At 44.4% G+C, this 21236-nt stretch overlaps 1 protein-coding gene across 1 annotated transcript in view; it reads right to left on the bottom strand.

Annotated features, from left to right (window-relative positions):
- The window catches only part of Fat3 (FAT atypical cadherin 3), a 615276-nt gene that overhangs the window by 66794 nt on the left and 527246 nt on the right, over positions 1–21236 (bottom strand). The window contains exons 10-13 of the mRNA XM_051155934.1: positions 17024–21097; positions 13342–13538; positions 12198–12351; positions 9411–9644 (exon numbers count right to left, since the gene is read on the bottom strand). Of these exons, the coding sequence (XP_051011891.1) occupies positions 9411–9644; positions 12198–12351; positions 13342–13538; positions 17024–21097 (4659 nt within the window). The remainder of the gene's footprint in view (positions 1–9410; positions 9645–12197; positions 12352–13341; positions 13539–17023; positions 21098–21236) is intronic.

Below are 21236 nucleotides of genomic sequence, written 5' to 3' on the forward strand. Positions count from 1 at the left end.
TGGCTGGTGCTGGTGTTGAGGACGTCTTTCTAAAGTCATCTGTGGTCAATCTATTTGTCCTTGAACCTCTCCAGAAACAAACAGTTTGGACTGGATTTCAGTAGTAACATTGTAAACATCTACTAGAACCATGGTTTCCATTGGAAGGAAGCCTGGGGCTTATTGAGAGCAGAGCTACCAGCTCTCACATTCGCCCATCCCCGACCATGCCAAAGTAGCTGTGGTCCCTAGGTGGATGAACTGGTGGTATATCATCAGTCTGAGCCATGGTATGCTTGCCATGGATCTGCAAAAGACTTCATGTCCCTCGCAGGGATGACCACTCAGTGAGGGATCCCTAGTGATGCACACATAGGTAGAACTTAAGATGCCTTTGTGTATTAGTTCTCTATTGCTCCATAGAAAGTTGCTTAAGATTCAAATAGCACAGTATAGTGAATAGATACTATAACGTGGTTTTTATGCATCAGAAATCTAGGTGAGCTTCACTGGCTGTTTTCTTATTATGGCTTCCTATGAAGCTGCTAGTACATTGTCATGTAGGGATGTGAGCTCATCTGTGAAGGGCGGCAGGCTTGACTTTCAGTCTCACTCTGGTAGTTTTAGGTCAACTGTGACCCATTGTCATGTGCGCTTCTCACAGCTCTGCAATTGTAGTCTCTGGTGTGAGTGATACAACAGAGACTGGGAGAGGGCCCTGTGGACTGAACTGTGGCCCCCTAAATTTCATGTGCCAAAGCTCCTGTCTTTAAGAAATGGGATAGAAGACTTTTAGGTTAAGTGATGTCATGGGGAGAGCTTCATGTGAAGCAGTAGGAGGGCTTCAAACAAAGAGAAAGGAAAACAAAGAAACAGGAAAAAGAAGAAGGAAAAGATACATTCTTTTCCTACCTAGTATAGACTCAAAAAGGCCATATTAGTCCAGAGCAAAAAGACAGGGGTCTCCAAATCAGGAGGAGTGTCCTGCCCGAATCCTAAGCAGCACAAACCCCGAATCTAGACCATGAAACTCCAGAACTGCGAAAAGTAATTTTCTTTGGTTTAAACTACCTAGTGCATCATTACAGAGACCCGAGGTGACTCAACAGAGAGCAAAGAATGCTATGGCCTTTTAAAGCTAATAGTCAGAGTGGTATCAAGGGAAGAGCACATCAGGAATCAAGAGATACTGGGGCTTGATACTAGAGGTAACTACCAGAGGGAAAATAGAAAGGTTGGAATGGTCCCCATCAGCTCATATATTTGAATACCTAGTCACCAGGGAGTGACACAATTTGAGAAGAATTAGTAGGTGTGGCCTTTTTGGAGTAGCTGTGGCCTTGATGGAGGAAGCATGCTACAGGGGTTGTCCTTTGAGGTTTCAAAGGCTCATGTCCAACCCAGTTTCTCTCTCTCTCTCTCTCTCTCTCTCTCTCTCTCTCTCTCTCTCTCTCTTCTCTCTCTCTCTCTCTCTCTCTCTCTCTCTCTCTCTCTCCCCTCCCTCCCTCCCTCCCTCCTCCCTCCCACCTGCCTGTAACTTCCTCAGCATCATGCTTACCTGCATGCAGCCATACTTCCTGCCCTGATGATAATGGGCTAATCTCTGAAACTGCAAGCCAGTCCCCAGTTAAATGTTTTCTTTTACAAGAGCTTCCCTGATCTTCACAGCAATAGAACAGCAACTAAAACAGTAACAGACACCTTCATGTTCACTAATCTCTAAATGGATTTGAAAGCGTGTCTAATTACCGAGGTAGGCAACAAGACGATGGCATGTGCAGTGCCTGTGGTTTTGTCGCCATTCTGTGCTGGACCTTGGTACTTACTGCATTAAGGAATAAATGTCCATAGTACATAGCAACCTTAGAAAATACCTGCACTGATATATTTAGCTATGCTTCTATTTTACGAATTACAAAATGTTATTCTGAGAGATGATCTATAGATGTCACCAAAAACTGCCAAGATGTTTGAGACACAGAAATAGAGTTCTCGAGTGGCTCTCAATGCTTTGTAAAGACAGCAGGCCTTGCTCACCTGGGAACTACCTGCAGTGAAAAGTAGCACCTCGCTTAGCTGCCCAGACCACTGAGTCTGGAACTCTGGAGGAGGGCCAGTACCAGGGAGGCTCTGGCAAGGGCATTTTTGGATCTTTTGCATAGCCATCCTGGGGAATTTGCTGCTTGATGACTTCTGAGGGCCAATAACCAGTGAGTTTCTCCCTTCCATCCTGCCCTCAGGTAACACCGACAGTAATCCAGGGGACCAAGGCTGTGTACATGAACATTGCTATCAGCTGCCTATCCATTCTCCAGCTCTCCCGAGCTCCCCTTTTTATAATAACTGCTGTCCTGTTACCAGCTTATGGCACGGGGCAAGTTACTTAAGCCTACAAATTGCTTGTATAGTAAACTGAGCAATAACACACCAACTGCAAGGTTGTTATAAGAAGCGGGACACTGTATCTGAAGCCCTTGGCACAGTGCCTGCCAGGAAACAGTAGCTGCAAAGGTGGGTGCTAGCTAGCAGCAACGTTATCATTATTTTATCTTCCTTGAGGAGTGCTGTTCCTGCTTGGGAGGATGTGAGATTGGTAAAGAGTCCTGCAAAGCGCACTACACCAAAATGACATGATGTGCTGAGGGAATCCAAGGCAGAATTTGTGTGGCCTTACAAGTTCTGAGATACATCCCTGTTCACCCTGAACAAATCTCATACTGACACTTTGAGGTTGGCAAAGCAGGCTACTGTCACTCTAATATGCAGGAAGAAATAGATGTAGAGTGAGGCCAAAGACTTCCCCAAGGCCATCAGCTGCTAAGCATCCAGGAATCTCTTGACAAGTATGTGGAATTTTGGTCCATTTATTTATTTAGGGTTATGGGTTTTACGGGCATCTGGGGACAGACATCCCTGTGGCTTGACCATAAGATCCAGCGGAGGCTGGGCACAGTTTCACCTGTGATATGAGGCTCTGAGAATGTAGAATGCTTAGGAAACCCAAGTAGAGAAAGTGTCAGGACAGGGCCACATCTCTTGTAGCGCACACAAGAACACATTGCCTCCTGATTCCACAGGCTGTTCCTTTCCCCCAATATTGAAGGTGGTAGATATTTCAGACTTCAGATCCTCATCTTCTGACCATGTGCTTTTCTGCGTTTGCCTTTGAGGTCTACTGCAAAGGGCCCACATTTAGCCAAGATCTCACCAGATTGGTGTCGCAGAATAAACACTGAATATATTGACTTTTCCTCATGAGATCAGAAGGGTGATCATGGAAGGTGGCTCTGGACTTTGGCCATCAGGTTGGGGAAGTGCAGCCACAACATAGAGGATGTCTCTGGTTCTCACAGAACGGTGCAAGCAGTACTTCACACTCTGTGCCAGGAAGAGGCCAGGACACTGCTGTGGGGTGGTTCTGTTGGCTGAAGCATTTTAACCACATTCTTGTCTGTACTCTTTATGATTTTCATGAGGTAGCAGACTAGAAAGGCTGGGGCAAGTGGGTGGAGTCAGGAGAAACACTAGATGGATTCATCCGAAACACTTAGGTCAAAGAGATCTGGAAGCCCCCCGGTTTCCTTTAACTCTTCTCCTTTTGATCAGGATTTGCACTCTTAGAGTTGACTGAGCTCTTGGGAAAGCCCTATATGTCATTATAAGTACAGGAAGATTGGCTCATTATAGTTCCCTGTTCCTTGAGTAATGCAGGACCCATGGTGGCATGGTCCTCATGAGGGGCTTGATGCACAAATGAGCTATGCACAGTATTCACAATGAGCTATGGCTGTCATAAGTGTCCCTCATGGAGGAAGGATGCAGAGACAGTAGAATCACACACTCAGGTCAGAACGGAAGAGTTCTTCAAGAGTTTTCTGGTTCCTTGGTCTTCCTGCTTTCTGTTAATCGAGGGGTGTTAATCGAGGAAGGGCTTCTTTCTGGCAGACTCGTAGCTTTTCCTATTTTCTCTTAATGCGATTATCTGCCCACACCACGCCTTAGTTTGGAGCACCCATGGTCTTTCTGCTCACGTTCGTCTGCTCCCCAAGGCTGCGATCTTGATGCAGGCCCATGCCAACGTTTTCAGGTTTAGCACTTGAAATCTCCCTCTGGGCCTCCTCTGATTGTTCTCAGTTTGGATCCTGTGTTCTTTCACAATACCTTCTTAGCATCTTTTTTTCATACCCTGGCTTGTCCTGTCATAATCCATTTAAGATGCTTGTGTTGTGTTCTACTTCCCCAAACCCAGAACTGATTATGCATTTCCTTAAACATGCCCACCCCTTTCCTTCCACTGATTGAGTACATGATCCCCAGGCTTCCTGAATGATCACAGACACACCCTGCCCAGTTTTTCCTCCCGTCTCTTTTCCTCTGGCCTGTGCTGTCTGATGTTCTCCAAGCTCTTTAGTTGAGTTTGCTGAGTCCTATGTTCATGGCTTCATCTTCATGGTCCATATGTCTTCTTTGGACTTTTCTTCCTGAAGATGACCTCCAAGTCCCACTCCTCCCAGGGCTCTACCTTTGTAACTTTCCCCTTGACCTTCAAGTAGCTTGAGGACTATCTATCTCTTTACTTAAGTCATCTTGGAAGGTCTTGTGTTCCTTCCACTGTGCTTGTTACCCCACTGCTCACTGTGTTGGCTAAGTTGAGTGGAAAATACCTGATGCGCTCTGAGCCTGTACACTTCCCTGAGATCCCTCAAATTCCAAATCTTGAGGGAATTATGCAATAATGAATGAGCAATTGGCTCATTAACACACTCCTTTCTTTATGCCCATTCCTCATAAAAAGAAAAGCACCCCCTCCCCATATCCCTAGCATCTAGAAACTGGCCTTTTCATAGAAAATGGGCTGTAGCATATTTTCCCAGTACAATTTACACTTTATTTTCATGTTCTATTGCCTAAAATGGTCACAGTCTTTTGGTTCTGATCCTTCATACTGCATGTTTCTCTTGATAGAAAAATAAACAAACAAAACACCTCTCAAAATGAGATTCTGATAGGCAGAATAATTATCCATTTAATGAGGTACTGTATTATCCCCTTCAAGAATTCCCTCCCCGAGTATAGTCTCTTTTTTAAAGCATGCAGCCACAGCATGCTTCATAAGTCAGCTTACCTTTCTGAATTATTCATAAAAGTGTAACATTTCCTTTTCTTATCTCTCCTTTATAGGCATGCTTTCCTTACATTTTGGGCTTTACTCTTCCTCCAAAGACCCTTTCTCACCATCTGGCTGCCTGCCAACCTGTGGCAGCTGACTTCCATCATGGCTTAACTTAAGCAGCATAGTGGTTTTTCTCTTTCCTCTTTTCCACTCTCCTCCAGGAAACTGCTGAGATATATAGATTGCCGGCCCTGTGTTTTTGCTTTGTTTTGTTTGTTTTTGTTTAAACTCTAATAAAATTGTCCTCTTTGAATAAACTTTGGCTTTGCTTGACTTTGGAAAAACAAACCAAAGTAAGGAAACAAACAACAAAACAAAACCCAGAGATCCTAAGAACTCTTAATGTTTAAATGTATACTAGATCTAACTATTAACTCCAAAGAGGCAATGCATTAAAAGACCAAGACCTCCTTGTCTTTACTGAAAAGATTATTAACCTTCCATAAAGTTGGGGTCATGAAGTCATGTTACTACTTTATGGGGCTGAGAATATTTTCCCTTTACAGGAAAATTAAGGATTTAATGCTAAAATCTAGATAGTTAAAATGCTGTTTCTTAGAACTCATAAAATAGGTGTAAAATTGTCCTGTCTTCCTCTGTTTTATTTCATTCCTGATGTAAGAACATTTTATTCTACTATATTTGGTTTATTATGAATAATTCATAGGAAGGAACTCTTTGACTAAAAGAAATGCTATGTTTAGAAATGAGAAACCCAAAGAGTGACGGCTTCAGGATTCAGACGAAGGTCTTTGGATTTGGGAACTCACGGAATTAGATTTTAGATTAGTATTTTGTAATGTCACTACAAAGCAGAGTGACCAAATATATAATGAAGCCAAGTTATTGTTGTCAGAGTCCATTTTGACTGTTAGGATAAAATATTTTAGATGAGTAATTTAGAGATACAAAATTTTTGTTACAGTTCTAGGGGCTGGAAAGTGCGAAGCCAAGGTTCCAGCATTTCTGATGTCTGAGAACCTGAATCCTCTGAACGTGCCTCTGTGTACCATCACAGCCAGAAGGGGCAACAGGCTCCCTCAGGTTTCCTTGATAAAGGCATAAGACACTTTATGTATCCATACCTTTGGTATATATACCCCCTTCACCCCAAAGGCTGCATCTGAATACAATACTTTAAGGGTGAGATTTCAACAAAGGCATTTGAGAAGGACACTAAAATTCATGAGCTGACACCAATAAGACTGGTTTACCACTTCATGGAAAGGGATGCTCTCAACAGAAGCCTGATGAGCCGAATGGATTCATAACTTGGATGAACCCGAAGCTGAGTCTTATACTAAGAAAAAAAAAAAAAAAAAAAAAAAAAAACATGCCAACCTCAAAAGGGTACAATGATATGATTTTGGTTAAATAAAGTTTTTTAAATAATAAGTTTGACTTAAACGTTCAGCAGTGGACAGAAATTGGGAAGGAGGAGGGTGTGGTCGTGGTGGTATGTGTGAGAGCCTTGTGTCGGTACAAGACAGTGGAGCTTTTGTGAAGGTACACAGTGATTCTGTTTCATGTGGAGCTGTGTTCATGACCAGGAAAGGTGAACAGGCCTAGTGGGCTGGGCCTATGTCTGCTTTGTGACTTTAATAACAATTCTGTAGTTAGGCAGGACGTCTCTACTGGGGATTGGGCTAGGTGAAAGTTAAAAATTCCTATGATTCTGTAATTATTTCCAAATGAATTACTAATAAAGGTAGAATTTTCTTTATTATTCTAGAGAACGGGCTGCAGTTGTTGCATGTGGTGCTGTCAGTTAGTGAGGGGCTGGTCTGCACAGGGGACCTGGAGCTATCAAGAAGAAACTGCTCTTTAGCACAGCATAGGACCCAAGTGCATGGAATTCCAATCTTCTGCATGTAATGGCATTTAAAAAGGCTAGAGATCTAAATTTCCAATAAGAATCGGACCTTGCTATAATGATGAGTGAAGCAAGCTTGGTATGACACTGTGTCAAGAGTACAGAACATGCTAGAAGACCAGATTCAGCCTCAGAGTGTTGTGTGTGAACTCAGCTTCCACAAAGACCCATCATGGGTCCACAACTAAACCCAGTGGTAACCACGCACTGCTTCCTCTAGACTTTCCTCCTAGGAAAGACAGAGAAATGGTTACCCTGGAGATCGATGTCCTACTGGGGCCACTAAAGACCATGTGGTCAGCTCTCAGTCATGATGCTTAGAGTCTTCTGACGGCGGTTCATACGGACACTACTGTGAGCGCTAATCAAGGCCCTCACTCACACCTCCTCAGCTTGCTGTGTGGGGAATGGTGGATAGTCAGTTTGCAGTTCTTAGGGGCCTCATTTGGTCTTCCTCATCTACCAATAGTTCTTTTGTGGAGCAGGTGCTCTCCTTCCAATTTTACATGTGTCCTATAAGTTGAACTCGGGCCACCAGACTGAACTAGTATCATGCATCTTGAGTCGCTTGACATCGGCCAGCTCTATCACTTATTTTATTTTTGAAGCTAAACAATACTGACAAAAACGGAGAAAAGGAACAAGACTCTGGTACTTTACATGAATTTCCTAAGGCCGTTATGATGACCGGGCCCATACGCTTCCTATACTGGTGTCAACAGTACCTGGGTCCTCGGTTTCAATGTGAGGCTCTGCACAGAAGCCTTCTACTTATCATGGAAACCGAGGTATAATACTATCTCCATTGATTTTTCTTCTCCTAGGTCTTTTCAGCTCGGTTTTGATAAATGACCAGAATTTAGACATTCCTTCCACCTCGCCTGTCAATCTGGCTTCACTTCAGATGGAAGTAAAACGGGGGCACATAGCTACCAGTGCGCATCATCCCAGCTCTGGGGACCATCTCTCCTGATCCCACCCCACTCCACCCTTACACAGTCCTAAACAGCATGTGTAGTGACCAGATTTCTGTGTCTACTCTTTAGCGGCTTGGACCCATCTGGTCACTTTGTGAAGGAAGTGAATGGCAGAATTCAAGGCTTTCGGCTTTTGGAGTTTTATCTATGGGCTAATTATGTATCCTCAAGTCAAATTTTAAATTATTAAAAGACTCATTAGCATTAATTCAGCCCTCTTTTCCCAAATGCCTTCAAATAGGAGTTCAGAGAATGTTTTATAATCTTCATTTAAAGAGATTATTTGTGGTTACTACATAATTATGTACTAATACACATTCCTCTTTGCTTGCCATTTTCCACAACAGTATTCATGCTTTTAAAGTATTGGTTCTCAGGCCTTAAAATTATGATAATGTGATAAGAGCAATAACTCAAGTGTAGCCTCTAATTTCTGTAAAGGGAAATGTGGAAAGAGGGCCCTGGGTGCTACGTTTGTTTTCAGCTAATTATCATGTATTTGCTTTTCCATTAGTTCAACAATTTTTCTATCAACTCAGAATTAAGCAATAAGACATGGAATTATATAAAGGCCTGCTTAGCATAACAGACACACCCTACCATTTCCTAGTTCTCTGATTTACAGCTCTTAAAACGAGCAACTAAAAGGCTCTGTGTGCCCTTTTGTATTTATATTCCATCATATAGTCACCTCAATAACTTATGCACTCTTAGGAAGTCTACCTAGCAATTAACTCCAGTCTCTTCGAACTCATCATCTCATAATATAAAAACGGCTTGAACACAAACTTAGCAACTTCAGTTCCATTTCTTTCTCAGCTCTCTACCATCACTCTGCCTAGTGATGTCTGTTTGTAAGTGATGGGGGTGGTGGCGAGGGGGGGAGGGGACTTTGGAAAATGCCAGTTTAACAATATCTACATTGGACTTGTAGCACATTTAGTAATTGGTCCTTGCACTGCGGGGCAGTACAATAAATAGAGATTGTCATATGTCAGCCGAGGCTCTGATGTGAATCTTCATAGAAATAGAAATGAACTCTCTCTGTTGCACAGCACAGCATTTTAACTGTGTTTAGGAGGAATAGGCTACTAGGAGTGCTATTGTTCGTATTAAAAAAAAAACCACAAAAGCAAAAGACCAAAGCCTGTAAAACTATCTCCAAACCCTTAGACACACAGTCCAGGGATTCCTAGTTCTCCTTATAGGACTCCAGAGGAGGAAGAGGAGGAGGAAGAAGAGAAGGAAGAGGAGGAGAAGGGGAGGAGTTCAGTCTACATGAGAGGCACAGCAGCTCGGGATTAGAAACCCAGCTTACTGTACATGTTAGCGCAGGAGAAGCCTCTAGAACTGACTCCTAGCTGCCTTTTGCCAGCGTGGGAGGAGCCTGGCTGGTGAATTGGCTTACCAACATCAGGGTCCACGGCTTGCACTCGGGTGAGCAGAGCCTTCGTGGCTGTGTTCTCATAGACACATGCAGTGTAGTGATTGGAAGAAAACACCGGGGGGTTATCATTCACATCTTCCAGGATCAGGAGGACCTTGGAGTGGCAGAAGCGGCCACCCCCGTCAGTGGCCCTGGCAATCAGGTTGTATACTGGGACCCTTTCCCGGTCCAACAAGGCCAAGGTTTTTAACTCACCTGTGAAACAAAGTAACAGCATGGTTGGTCTGGCTTTAAAAAAAAAATGGTATTTTCACGGAAAAGCAGAAAATCAATCGTACGAAAAATTCTACATGTAAAATATACCAAGAACATAGGCTCGAGTGCCCTATAAAGTGAAGAAATACAGCAAATTCAAATTTTTTAGGCATCAGAAAAGAGATTACGGAATTTTAAATGCAAAGGCAAACCAGCCACTTGACCTTCAAATTAATTAATACCTTTGTGAAGTTTCCTGAGGGTTCTTTCTTTTGGCAAATGGGGGAACTCTCACAGCTGCATGGCTCCAGGTATGTCATTGTCCCTGGTGCTCATGACCCTAAGCCCAGAGCACAGTATCTTGTTCCTAAACATGCTGTGTGTGTGTGTGTGTGTGTGTGTGTGTATTTTAATACCATCTTTTAGAGGGAAATAAAGCCATCAAAACTTGCTGGCATTGACAGAAAGGTCTTGAGAGGCCCTGTGATGATTAACATTGGTTGTCAACTTGACAGGGCCATCTAGAGCCACATACGAGTCAAGGTTCCTGGAATGTTAAAGGGATTATCTAAATTACAGATTCCTGTGAGAGATTTTCCTGAATGGACTGGTTGAGGCATGAAAACACATCTTAAATATGGCGGCTCTATTCCCTGTGCTGGAACCTCGGACTGTGTAAAACAGAGGGAGTGGCCTGAGTTCTCTGTTGTGTGAAGTGATGTGGCCAGCTAGCTCCCTCAAGCTCCTGCCATAGGGACTCTCCTATCACGATGGACTGTACCCTAGAGCTATGAGCTAAGATGACCCCTTCCTTCCTTCCATAGTTTTTGTCAAGATCTTTTTCATAGCACCTAGAAAAGTAACTAATATAAGTTCTAGCATCAAGGATCAACAAAATAGCGTAACAAAATAATGGGTTTTGTTATCATATTTTCTTATTTACTTAGCTGCATCACCGTCTCTCCTTCCCTTCCTCCCTTTTTCTCTCTTTGCTTTCCCCTTCAACTGTTACTTCCTATAGCTAGACATACAGATGGTTGAATCTGGGTTTGTATGTGAGGGAAAATATGCAGCATTTGTCTTTGTCTTTTCCTCCTTATCACTCTCTCTTCTCTACCTCCCCACATTCCTGTCTCCTTCCTCCTCCCTTTTAATAGTCTTCATTTTACTTTCATATCATGTCTACATGAATATATTTGCATATTTGTAATGTATAGAAATTTTTGTTGTTGTTGCTTAATGGTCAATAGGAAATGATAAGCACAGTGAGATGCCTGAGGAATTGCTATTTGGTGCAAATTGAGACTTGTGGATCACTGCTACTCTTAAATAGCATTGGTGACATTTGGAATAAGCCACGTAGATTATCAACAAGTCCTCCAATGGCTTCTTTACTGAACACATCCAGTTCTCCAACAAAGGCTACACGGAGCCGCTTGCTTCTCTTTTTTAAAAAGTCCCCAGGGGGCTTTTCAGGGGGACATTCAAGACCCTCCATTGACTGTCTAGAGAGATTCTTTCTCCTTTCATGCCTGGCTTGATGTTCGGCTCCCTGGAACCTTCAGTGCTGTGCTTCAACTCTTAGAATCTTGCCTCAGTTTCCTATTTCCTTTCCTCAGAATGCTAGCTACTTCTGTAGTATTCCTATATGGCTTCCTTTGCATTTGTTCTGGGCAGTCCTTCCACTGTCCCTGTCTGTATTATGCTGATAGGCTGCCTGTCTTCCGACAGGGCCCAGAGAGTTAAGGGGCATGCTGTAACGTAATTGTATCCATGCTTCCTAGCAGGATCCGTGGGAGTGAGACCTGGGGAAGCCACTGATCTTGAAGACTCAATTCACTGGGATGAAGACAGCATGGGAAATATGCAAGCTTTTCACTCTTTCCACTTCATTTAAAAGTTGCCACTAAATGAGCCACCTAATCCACAACACAGAAATAATGTGCTGCAATAGAAAATGGCTTTTCCATCAGCTCTGGCCTTCAATCCAGGCACCTGACTTTAGCTCCCGTAACCTTTTACCTTGTAGTTTTTGGTCAGTCATACAACGAAATTTGGAGAAATGAAGCAGGGCTCTTTAATAAAAACAAGACAACAGGGCTGCAAGAATCAGAAGGGAACTGATGGGTTTCACCATGAAGGACTCTACATGGTAAGCAGCACACTTCAGTTTTCATGGTGACCAGCATTTGTGATGCGACTCGTCTTCCACTCTTTGTGAGCCCGGCCTTAACACAAGAGGCGTGTACTTACTAAAAGCCTAGTAAATGTAGGGAAATAGATGGAAAGAAGGAAGGACAAGAGGGAGAAGTGGGGGGAAGGGAGTAAGAAGGTCCCAACCTTAACCCAAATCACGGTTGCTGTGGTCCAGGGCACCCACATCTGTGTACTATGAACTGCTATTTCTCAAGATCCGACACAACAGAGCCTCACACCACAGCTCTTACGGAATAGCTGTCTTACGGAATAGAAGTCGTGATGAGACCACACGAGAGGACAAACGCTTACAGGGATAAATAATGGCATTTCTGCAAAGAATAAATGTCACCTTACCACTTTCTGGATCTAGAAAAAAGTCATTGTTTCCAGATCCATAGAGTGAGTATCGTATATCTCCATTGGATCCAATATCCGCATCCTGGGCACTGACCTTCAGGATGATTTTATTTGATGGGATGTCTTCAGGAAGTGATGCTGAATATGCAACCTGGGCAAAGGTCAACGAGAGTGAGTCAGCCACACTACAGCCTGTGGTACAGTTTTTATAGCTACTATTAAAAGCAGATTTCTTTAAAAATTTATTCACATGGTTTAGCTCCTGTGGCTTCTTTCCTTTGCCTCAGACCATATTACAGTGAGCAATAAAACTTAGTATATTCATTTCCTTACCTTTTCTGTGCATATTCACTTAAAAATATTTACTGAGCACTTATGTATATACAGCGCACAGATAGCATGGCTGGTGAGAATGCAGTGGTGAAGGCCGCAGATAGCATTGCTGCACTGTGAGGCCCGATGCTCACTCCACACTCACCCCACACTGACTCTGCCCATTTCTCTGCTGAGAGCAAACAGTCTCCTGGGGCTGGTTGCACCTCTTTAATAGGGAGTCATGGGTAACATCTGGCTTTAACATACAAGATTAAGTCCACACACTTCAGTTTTGTAAGCTACGGAACACAAATGTTGTCTCTTGGTCCACAGGTTAGAAAATGCACATTAACAATTATTTGATTCAGGCAAGAAAAAAAATTGCAATCTAGTTCTTGTGTCAGCATTGTGTGTTTCTACAGCAATGGAAAGGCTACTTCACTGGGGATCTGGAGACCTCACTCAGCAACGGTGTTGCCACTGACAGCCGCATAATCTGCAAACAGGCAACTGACCACATGGGGTTCATTTACCTCATCCAGTGATTTAGAAAGTTGCTGTGAGATGCTTTAGGAATTACTTGAAAGTGAATTTAGGGCTCATCTTTTCTGTTTAATTCGTGGTGCAGTATAAGGCTATCTAGACTCCTTTCACATTTAGGATGTTTTATCCCAAACTCTACTCCCTTCCACCTTATGTTCAGTTGGAAACAAGAGCAGATGTTAGCCTGGATTTAAGAAAAAAAATGCGCAATGAGTTTGAATTTAATTTTAGAGGAGTGAATAAATCAGGGTTTTAAGAAGCAGTTCTTGTCCCTGGAGCTCACCTGATCACATACTGGGCTGTTGTCATTGGCGTCACTGACAGTCACTTCCACCACGGCCTGTGTGACAAAGAGTCCATCAGAGGCAGTGATATTGAGGAAGTAAATGTCTTGTTCCTCTCGATCCAGAGGTCTCTTCACATAGACCTTCCACTCACTCTGCACCATGCCCAGGGCAAACCGTCCTCGGGGGTTCCCTCCTGTGGTGGAAATAGAGCTTCTGAGGACTCACAGTGGGACACCCACGTGAGAGTCATTATAGGAACATTTCAGGTGTCCCTAGCACTGTGTTCTTATGACACTAAAGAGAGCAGAGAGTCCCTTAATTTCTCCTGGAAAAATGCCCAATATTTCTATGCTCATCTTGTGTTGAAAGTAAAACAGTTAACTTTCCAAGAAAATAAAACACAGTTAGGGAAGCTGGGGACGATCTTTTGTGTAGTTTCCCTTAAAGATAATCAGACTCAAACTGTGAACCATCAATTGGTTCCTCAGGATGATGCAATTGTCTTTCTGTTCGGTCTCAGGAGATGCTGTAATATACTGTAGTTCTTGTCACCACACAATTCCATTAGTTGCTGAGTTGATTATACAATCACGAGGAGGCAGCTAGCTCTGTTAAGGCATCATTTAATGAATGCTCTATCATACAGCTGGGGTCTTCCCATGAGGGACTGGAGTTTGGGAGGAAAAGTTTGTCGTGCGGAGGACAAACCGTTAGTGTTGAACAGTCCTAATGAGGGGTCATTCAAGAAGCACCTCAAAGATAAGCATTGTAATTAGATCAAATCCAAGAGAGCGGTTGGTGAAAGTGGAGGGAAAGCAGAAAAGACAGACTAGAGTGGCCTACACAGACTTCCCTTCCATTCTGTAAACCTGCATGGGGACTAAAGCAGCTTGACACATGGCAAGGAGAGGAAAGGAGATGACATTTCATCCCTAAGAGAAAAAGCATGTCAGTTCCGACACTCAGGAAGGGTGGCAAAGACAGTCAGAAGTAGTCGGACTCAAGAGGGATGTGGCCCTTTTATTTGGCATTTGGTAAGTTCCTATCCTCTGCTCTAGGCCACTCTTCTAGACAGCGGAGCATTAGCAGCAGACAGGGCCACACACCGTCCCTGCTTCCCCACAAAAGCTCAGGTTATAAAGCAGAAGATTGGCAATAGATGACACAACTAAGTAAGAGGCCTTGAAGCTGAGACAGCCCTGCCCCACTGCCCTAGGTTCCCCTAGGTGTAGCCCCAAATCCCCCTTTATGTAAATGCTAAAAGGCAAACTACTGAAAGGATCTAGCCACTGACCTCTGCTGGTGGACCTGAGACTTATTATTCCACATTAACCAACAAACTACACTTTGGCTTTGACTGGTGAGCATCCTGGAGGCATCTGTCCCTCCTGCCCCTTGAGTGGGGCTCCAAACAGTCTGCATCTGCTCAATTCCTGGATTTCCCTTTCCATAAATAAACCATTTTGATGTGATGCTTGGTGTGCTGGTGCACATCTGTGATGGCAACATTGTGAGGCTGACATGGGAAGGCCACAAGTTCAAAGCTAGATTGGGCCACATAATAAATGAGGAGCGAAACAAATGAGTACACCTAAATTTCTCTTTGGACACAATAAGCAAAAACATAAGGAAAATATACATCATAAAGTGTTATTTTAACTATAAGAAAGGAGCTGGCTCACTTTATAACCAATCTTTTTAAAAAACCCACAAGCGTACATATGGTCCTAGAATTCTGAGTATTACAGTGGTTCCTAGGGCCGTTTCACTGGGAAGAAGCAACAGGATAAATGGACCAAAGTCATATAGAGACGACACATTACTCTTCCAGGTCAATGGTTCTCCCAGTTTCATAGGATTTTTCTAGGATGTGTAGACATTTTTGGTCATGACAGGATGGTAGTGAGTCTCTATGCTACTGAAATCCAGTGGGTGGAGGAGCCAGGCATGGCTGTGAAATAACCTACAATGCATACAGGGCAGCCTCCCGACCATGAGAGACTTACCCATGCCCAGGTGATGGTGGTGACTGAGAAACCATGCCTTTGGAGGCTTGCGGCTCTCCCTGTAATATCGCTTTCTGCCACCACTGGCTAGAATTCAATTGTGCTTTAGTTGAATATTATTTCAGCACACACAAATTTAACCTCTCTATTAAATGCCTCCAATGCAGGCGAGCCCACACCGGTCCTTTGTTACATAAAATGATTAATGTTCCTTTGTTAGTCTGAGGCAGCACAGCCAACTTGTGCTGCATCAAGAGCAAAGCTTAAATCTAATTAAAATCAGTTGGTGGTTGGCTCTGCTAATAGTAAGAGTTTAAGCTACGCTGCACTCATTACTTTAGTGAAGCGGGTGGGATGGTCCTTTCTATCATCTGCGGATACTTCAGAGACTATGTGAAAATAATTAAGGCTGAGTGCTTAACAATTCTTCCAAGTACAAACGGGTCCCTCGGAGTGTCTTCCCCCCAAAACTAAATACAGTAAGTCAAATCCTTCCTTCACTCCTTTTTTTCTCTCCTTACCAAGATGCTCTATGTTTTAACTGCAGAAACACACAGTTTTGTGACATAAGATAACAGGTTACAGAGACTAGCACAAGATACATAAAGTGTTCTTAAGTGAGAGATGCCACCAATGGGGGGGGGCAGCACTATGAAAGACACAAAGAAGAATCTTGGGGAAGTGTAGCAATCCCAAGCTCTCAGTGTTTGCTCCAGTATAGATCTTATTCTGCAGTGATTAATTAATGTTCCACTAACATACTTAAGCAGAATCTGTGTCCTAAGGGCATCTTAATTAATTCATTTTTCACTCTGAATAATGTGGTTTTTCTAAGGGGAAAGCCACCTGACTGCAAGTATTGATGGATTATTTAAAATCTTTTGGCACGTGGCTTATGTTCTGGCTCTGACAGTCTCAGGATCAAGGTGTTAGCTCCAAGGCCCCGAATAGTTTTCAGATGGACTTTCCTAGCACTGCCAACCTTTCCTTCTCCGTTGCTGAAAGTGGGTCATCCCAAGGAGCTGTCCCCGAGCACAGGAAGACTTTTCACTCTGATGTGAATCCTGCAGTCTTGCAGAGCAATGGTGACATTTTTGTGCACTCTTAGTGACCTTATTTGTCTATCTCAGGTTTTCTGGTGAAAAGCTATTTACTATTGGGAAAGACAGACAGGAGTTCCAAGCAAACAGGGCTGCCAGACGATATATCCTTTGATCCTCAGTGATAAATTTAGAACTTCTCAGCAAAAAGGTCAAACTGAGACTTCACTTTGCATGTGTGTGTGTGTGTGTGTGTGTGTGTGTGTGTGAGACGACACACTCTTACAGCCAGAAGCAGCCACACATAAAGCTCAGTGGGGACATATTGTTGTTTTTCAGCGTTATTAAAAGCCCAAAAGGGGATGATAGTTGAACAAAAATCTCTTCCCACTAAAATTAAAACGTATTGCTCAGTTTTGGGTTTTTAAAACAGCAGGAAGTGATATTAAGGCTGGTACCAGCTTGTGTAAGAACACTAGACTACTGCTGAGTGAAAATCCCCATGTAATCGGACTTCTCACTCAGAACCAGAAAGTTCTACCAGTCATCCTCATGTCATCCTCCCATCACCTGTCATTGTCACCTTCCTTCAGCAAGCAGAGCACACGGTAGAAATGGGTGATGGGACTCACCTGTAATGTGGTAGCTCACTTGGCGATTTATGTTGGAGGTGTCTTTGTCCAAGGTGCTGAGGACGGCTACCACCTCCCCTGGTGGGTCGCTCTCCTTCACGTTACCTCGGTACACCTCATGAGCAAAGACCGGTGCATTGTCGTTGATATCGGTCACCTTGACTGAGACCAGAGCCATGGATGAAAGGGAGAAAGCCTCCCCAAGGTCAGAAGCCACCACAGAGAAGGAGAAGGCAGGGTCTGTCTCGTGGTCCAGGTCCTTCAGTGTACTGATCCATCCTGTGTTGCTGTCAATGCTGAATGCTTCCGTTACCTTTTCAAGATGGGACTCTGAGTGTAGGGAGTAAGTGACCTGCCCATTGGCTCCCCAGTCCATGTCTGTGGCTCTCACCTGGGCGAGCTTGGTGCCAACAGGCATTCCCTCCATTATGATCGTCTCGTAGCTTGGCGTTTCAAAGACTGGCTTGTGGTCATTCAGATCCAATACCTTGACATCTACATCCACAGTGAAGACAATGTCCACCTTGTCCAGGCGTATAGTAGCTGCTACTTTGAAGTGAAAAGCTGGGATGACTTCATGGTCAAGGCGCTTGTCGATCTTGATAGCACCTGTCTCTTGCTCGATGACGAAGATGCCCTCTTTATTATTCTCTGGCCGCTCTCCGTTAACCGTGCTGAACTGGACGCTCTGATTGGGCAGAATCCTCAGGGTGTCCACTGTGCTTCCGATGGCTGTATCTTCTGCAATGGTAAAGGAGTACTGTGATTGGGTGAAGGAAGGCAGGAGTGTCTCAGGGGGCAGGACGTGGACGTAGACAGGGATGAGGGAGTGCCTGACTGGGATGCCACCATCCACTGCCTTCACGAAGAAGGACAGCACCGTATTTTTCAGCTGGTTAAAATTGCCTTTGGTCACCATCCAGCCATTATCAGGATCAATTTCCAAGAGGTCAGCCACCGAGACCGAGGCCTCGCTATAGAGGGAATATGTAATCCGAGAATTTGTTCCGTCATCAGGATCCAAAGCTTGAACTTGAGTGACCAAGTGGCCCCTTCCTACATCGGCCCTGACACTGGCTCTATATTCCACAGTCATGAACTGAGGGGCGTTGTCATTCTCATCCACCACAATGACCCGCACAGTGCAGAACGTAGTTCTCCCGCCACCATCCAGGGCCCTCAGATAAATACTAATATCTCCTTCCAGAGGGTTCTCACGGTCTAGTCTCTCTGTTGTGATGATCTGTCCATTGCTGTCTATGAGGAACCGATCCTTGGCAAAGTCATTGATGATGGAATAGCTGATCTGCCCGTATGTTCCTGGATCCCCGTCTGTGGCTCGGACATGCATAACCTTTGTTCCAGAAGCTGCATTCTCTCTTACCTCAGCCACATATGTGCTTTGTGAAAAGGCAGGGCTATACAAGTTAGCCCCAAGGACCCTGATGTGCACCTGGGCAGTGCTGGTAAACAGCCCATCAGACACAGACACGTTGAGACTATACAGAGGCTCCATGCGCTGCTTCCGGTGGCTGGACAGTGTGAGGACTCCACTCTTGCTGTCCATCAGAAAGCTGGTCCGATCATTCCCAGACAAAATGCTGTATTCCAACCGGTCAAAATCAGAGCTGTCTGCATCCGAGGCTTGCACGCAGGTTACAAAATGACCCCGTGGAGCTAATTCACTCACATAGGATTCATAGATGAGCTGATTAAAAACTGGGGGGTTGTCATTGACATCAGAGATGTAAATATGAACCAGGACTTCACTGCTCAGGGATGGAAAGCCATTATCAGTCGCTGTGACTTTCAAGGTGCAGCGTTGCACCAGCTCATGGTCTAGCATCCTCGCTGTCAGGATTAAGCCGCTTGAGCTATCTATGTGAAAGTAATCTGTGCTATTGTAGGTATCCTGCACAATCTGATAATGCACCAGCTTGTTGTTGCCTGAGTCGGCATCAGTTGAGACGAGTTGCAGAACAGGCGTTCCAATGAGAGATGCTTCAGAGAGTGTTGTGTTGTAAGTGGGCCGGTCAAAAACAGGAGGGTTATCATTCACATCCTCCACTAGCAGGTCCACAGTGACTTCAGCCCTGGCACCCGTAAGAGTATCACTAGCTCTCACCGTCAACTTGTAAACCGACGTGACTTCATAATCCAAAGGGCTAATGACTTTTAGGACCCCGGTGTCAAAGTCAACGTTGAACTGTTGGAAGGGATCGCCATCAATAATGAGGTATATGATGCCCTGGCCTTCCGGGCTGGTGGCATTGATGCTGAGAATGGCAGTGTCCATTGTGACATCTTCATTGACTGATGCTGTGTAAAAGGGTTTATCAAACACAGGCATTGCCTTGTTAACAATGGTGATGGGAAGGTCCACGGATTTGGAAAGAGATGGATTGCCACCATCCTTGGCGAGGACGGTGACTCCGTAGTCAATGTTGGAGAGGTCTGAGTTAAATGCTTCTTTTAAAATCACATTCCCTGAATTAGGGTTAATTTCAAAGTGACCATAGTCATCCTGCAAGACATAGGTCACTTCTCCATTGGCACCTTTATCTTTGTCGATGGCTGTCACCCGGTATATCAGAGTCCCCGGCTCAGCATCAACTTGCACAGCAGCATAGTAAGGGAGGCCCACAAAGACAGGAGAGTTGTCATTTACGTCTTCAATGTTAACCCTCACTACCACCCTCGCCACACGCAAATGGTCTAGCTCACGGCTGGCTTCTACCACCAACTCATACAACTCCTGTTCTTCACGGTCAAAGGGTACTCCTGTGGTCTGGATGACTCCTGAGGTAGATTTTATCTTGAATTTGTTTCCTGGGTTTAAGATGCTGTATTTTAAGGGCTCGTTAAGGCGGTTTCCGACAGCATTGACAATAGCTACTTTGGTTATGTTTGTGCTGTTCTCTGAGATGGAGGTGGAATAAAAGTTTTGTGTGAAGTGGAGGCCACTGTCCATGGCTTCTTTAACCATGACGGTGACCATGGCAGTGCTGTAGAACTTCCCATCAGATACTTTGACTATTAACATGTAGTGATCTTTAGAGAGATTGTTATCTTTTATGGTGAGCACTCCAGTATTTGGGTCCATTAGAAAATGATCCACACTCCCTTCCATGAGGCTATATGTCAGTTCAGGGGGTACCTCAGAGTCAGGGTCTGTGGCACTCACCTTTATAACCTCCACACCAACGTAGGTGGGGAGAAGCAAGACAGTTTCAAACGCAGCCTGAGTGAACACAGGTGGCTTGTCATTCACGTCTGTCACTTCAACGTTGACCTCAACAGGACTCTCTGCAGTAAGCTGGGGACTCCCACTGTCTCTCACGTGCACATGGAAGTGGAAATGTGCAATGACTTCGTGGTCTAGGTTGGCGATTGTTCTGATGGCCCCTGTGCTCGAGTCTACTGTGAAGAACTTCTTGGCTGTGGACTCCACAATCTGGTACACCAATAATGCATTTTGGTTGCTGTCAGCATCTGTGGCTCGGATCACCAGTGGGCTGTTGTCTAGGCTCCTGACGATGCTGTTGATGGGGGCTGCCTCACTCAGGCTGCCCGAGTATTGAGAAAAGAGAAACACTGGGGGGTTATCATTTTCGTCCACAACCTGAACACTGACGGTGGCGTTGGAAGCCATGCCTGCCATGTTTGTGGCCTGAATGATGAGTTGATAGGAAGAAGTATGCTCGTAATCCAGAGCTTTCCGAGTGGTGATGACGCCAGAGTATGGATTTATGGTAAAGACTCCATTGATGTTGCCATCTTTGACTTCATAAATGAGGGTCGACTGGCTGATGGCAGAGATGAGGATGACAGACGTGCCAACATCAACGTTTTCATTTACTTCAGCTTGGTAGTCTTTGTGAGTGAACTTGGGGTGGGAATTATCAGAGATGCTAATGGAGATGCGTACAATTGCAGTGGCAGACATGGGTGGGGAGCCTTGATCTGTGACCTTCACTGACAGGACAAACTGACCCATTGCTGTCATGTCTGGCTCTTTGGAAATGGTGATGATGCCCAGGATTGGTTCAATTTTAAACGTGTTCCCCGTGTTCCCTAAAACACAGAGATCAATGGGGAAATGAGTTACAAGAGGACCATTAAAATCTTCCTGTGGAGATTAAACTTTCCTCTTAAGGTGCTTGTCTACATTGTGGCCAGCAGTAAGAAACTATTTATACTCTCTCCTAGCCAC

Source organism: Acomys russatus, chromosome 14, assembly GCF_903995435.1.
Source record: "Acomys russatus chromosome 14, mAcoRus1.1, whole genome shotgun sequence".
NCBI lineage: Eukaryota > Metazoa > Chordata > Mammalia > Rodentia > Muridae > Acomys > Acomys russatus.